This window comes from Cucurbita moschata, unplaced genomic scaffold, assembly GCF_002738365.1.
Source record: "Cucurbita moschata cultivar Rifu unplaced genomic scaffold, Cmos_1.0 Cmo_Scf00025, whole genome shotgun sequence".
Taxonomy (NCBI): Eukaryota; Viridiplantae; Streptophyta; class Magnoliopsida; order Cucurbitales; family Cucurbitaceae; genus Cucurbita; species Cucurbita moschata.
The window spans coordinates 3,085,088-3,088,471 of NW_019268541.1; the positions used below are offsets into that span (position 1 = coordinate 3,085,088).

Here is a 3,384-nt window from a genome sequence, read left to right on the forward strand (position 1 = left end):
TTTCGGACTTCCCCTCAAGGCTTAAAACGAGTCTGTTACGGAAAGGTTTCCACACCCTTGTAACATATTTTGTTCTCCTCCCAACAAAGGTGGGACGTCACAATTTCAAACCAGATAAGTAACATAAGACCAAAATTTGTGGACTAAAACAGACGGTCTTTAAAACTTAAAGGACTATATATATATATATATAACCGTGAAGATTTAAGGGTCAAATTAATATTTTAAAAGTGTAGGGACCAAAATAAAAGAAATTAGAAACTCAGAGATTTTTTAATTAAAAAATTATAATTTTTAGTATAATTTATTATTATTATTAAACCGAAAAGCTCGGTTCGGTTCGGTTTGGAGTTCAAAAATTGAAACCAAAGTGTTCAGAATAAATATTGTCGAAAAAAAATAATAAATAAATAAAAAGTTTTATATTCGACTAATCTTCCCTATTCCCACATCATTTGATTGCTCACTCAATTCCAAGAGTTCATAAAAGGAAACCAACAATGGATGCCAAAAACCCTGAATTCAGCGATGTAGATATCAATCCGTTCGCGAAATCTCATTAAAAAGACACCATCCATATTACAAATCTTCATCTTACTCTTAATCCTGTTTGAAATTCTTCAATTTTTCATTTTTAATCATCAGGGGATCGGTAGCTGCTGGTGAAGAATCATGTTCTCATCAATGGCTTCCTGTAACATCCCGTGCAGTTCAGGGTTCCAATTTCGGTCCATTTCTTTTAGAAGGAATTTCGTCTTCAATGGGCCACACGGTTCACTCGCTTTTGCCTCGGGGTTGAAGCACCAGAAGAATCCACTCGTTCAAAGGGTCACTACATGCAATTCCGCCGCTTCCAAACAACAATTTGAGGTAAAATTTTAGGTTTCTTTCGTTGGATTGGATAGATGTTTTGAAATTATGTTTGTTCATCGGTTTGATTGGGGATTTTGAGTTGGGAATTAGATAGTTTATGATCCTGATGAACGGATAAACAAGTTGGCTGATGAAGTAGACCGGGATGCTCCTCTTTCGAGGCTTACTTTGTTCTCACCTTGCAAGGTAACAATGGAGTTCATTCATGTTAAGCTTTGGAAATGGTGGGTTTATCCCTTTTGTTGGGTTTATATGTTGAGTTTATTGATGCAGATTAATGTGTTCTTGAGAATAACTGAGAAGAGGGAAGATGGATATCATGATTTGGCTTCTCTCTTTCATGTAAGTATTGGGAATGCTTCTAATTGATATCATGATTTGATGATATTGTCACTGTAAATAGCCTTTTCGGAGTCCTGATTTGAAGTGAAACACTTCCCTATGCCTGTTTTTGGTATGTTTTTGACAATGTTCTTGAATGCCATGAAACTTTTAGCTTGCTAAAACCACTTTTTACGATTCAAAAAGTCGTACCAAACTCACTTTTCGTCGTTTAGAAGAATCCGAGGTGTTTGATAACTCGGTTGGTGAATTTGGATGTTTTGTTATTTTTTCCATGTAAGTAATGAGATGCTTCTGTTTGATGATATTAGATGCCTTTTCAGAGTCCTGATTTGAAGTGAAACACTTCCCTATGCCTGTTTTTGGTATGTTTTTGACAATGTTCTTGAATGCTATGAAACTTTTAGCTTGATAAAAGCACTTTTTACGATTCAAAAAGACGTACCAAACTCACTTTTCGTCGTTTAGAAGAATCCGAGGTGTTTGATAACTCGGTTGGTGAATTTGGATGTTCTGTTCTTTTTTCCATGTAAGTAATGAGATGCTTCTGTTTGATGATATTAGATGCCTTTTCAGAGTCCTGATTTGAAGTGAAACACTTCCCTATGCCTGTTTTTGACAATGTTCTTGAATGCCATGAAACTTTTAGCTTGCTAAAACCACTTTTTACGATTCAAAAAGTCGTTCCAAACTCGCCGTTCGTCATTTAGAAGAATCCGAGGTGTTTGATAACTCGGTTGGTGAATTTGGATGTTTTGTTCTCTTTTCCATGTAAGTAATGGGATGCTTCTATTTGATGATATTAGATGCCTTTTCAGGTCCTGATTTGAAGTGAAACACTTCCCTATGCCTGTTTTTGGTATGTTTTTGACAACGTTCTTGAATGCCATGAAACTTTTAGTTGGCTAAAAGCACTTTTTACGATTCAAAAAGTCGTACCAAACTCACCGTTCGTCGTTTAGAAGAACCTGAGGTGTTCAATAACTCGGTTGGTGAATTTGAATGTTTTGTTCTCTCTGCCATTAGGTGATAAGCTTAGGGGATACGATTAAGTTCTCATTGTCGCCATCGAAGAAGGACCGTCTTTCTACCAATGTATCGGGAGTACCCCTCGATGACAGAAATTTGGTAGTTGCTTTAGCATAATGCTCTTGTTGTTTTGTTTCTTCGTTTCCTTAGCTTATTTGTTTGTCATATATCTGCAGATTATCAAGGCTCTTAATCTCTACAGGAAAAAGACTGGTAGTGACAAGTTTTTCTGGGTGAGAATCTATGAAATGATTGAATATCTTCAATGAATGTCATGAAATCTTCTTGTATGAATGGAAAATGTTGAGAACCTATTGTAAAGTTTGGAATTGTTCGTTTATACACGAGCAGATCCATCTCGACAAGAAGGTACCGACTGGAGCGGGGCTTGGTGGAGGAAGCAGTAATGCTGCAACTGCACTGTGGGCGGCCAATCAGTTCAGTGGATGTATTGCTACTGAAAAGGACCTTCAAGAATGGTCGAGCGAGATAGGCTCTGATATTCCCTTCTTTTTCTCGGAAGGGGCGGCGTTTTGTACCGGGAGAGGCGAGGTATGTCTAAATGACTGCAGGCATTGATAAGAAATATACAATCACGTCGATACACGAAAGGTGCAGAAATTGGCATCTTGAGACAGGTTTTGATAGAATTGAGTGTCTTTGTTTTGAACTTACGTTAAGTATTTCTGCATACATCAGCTGGAATAGTTCGATTTCCATTGCTAATTCTAAAAACTGATGAGCTCATGACGACTCATTCTAGATGAATGCTTAACAAATTCTTTGTTACTACCTGGAATAGTTTGATTTCCAGTGCTAATTCTGAAAACCGATGAGCTCGTGCCTACTCATTCTAGATGAATGCTTAACGAGTTCTCATGACGACTCATTCTAGATGAATGCGTAATAAGTTCTTTGTTACTAGCTAGAATAGTTCAATTGCCATTGCTATCTGAAAAGTGATGAGCTCGTGATGACTCATTCTAGATGCATTAACGAGTTCTCGTGACAACTCATTCTAGATGAATGCTTAATGAGTTCTTTGTTACTAGCTAGAATAGTTCGATTGCCATTGCTAATTCTGAAAAGCAATGAGCTCGTGACGACTCATTCTAGATGCATTAACGAGTTCTCGTGACA

The 3,384-nt window shown here is 37.2% G+C and overlaps 1 protein-coding gene across 1 annotated transcript in view; it reads left to right on the forward strand.

Annotated features, from left to right (window-relative positions):
- The first annotated feature begins 453 nt into the window (after positions 1-453).
- LOC111461420 (4-diphosphocytidyl-2-C-methyl-D-erythritol kinase, chloroplastic-like) overlaps positions 454-3,384 on the forward strand; it is a 6,038-nt gene continuing 3,107 nt past the window's right edge. Inside the window, exons 1-7 of the mRNA XM_023104936.1 lie at positions 454-530; positions 646-870; positions 964-1,059; positions 1,147-1,215; positions 2,242-2,343; positions 2,421-2,477; positions 2,596-2,796. Coding sequence (XP_022960704.1) covers positions 673-870; positions 964-1,059; positions 1,147-1,215; positions 2,242-2,343; positions 2,421-2,477; positions 2,596-2,796 — 723 coding nt within the window. The 5' untranslated portion in view covers positions 454-530; positions 646-672. The remainder of the gene's footprint in view (positions 531-645; positions 871-963; positions 1,060-1,146; positions 1,216-2,241; positions 2,344-2,420; positions 2,478-2,595; positions 2,797-3,384) is intronic.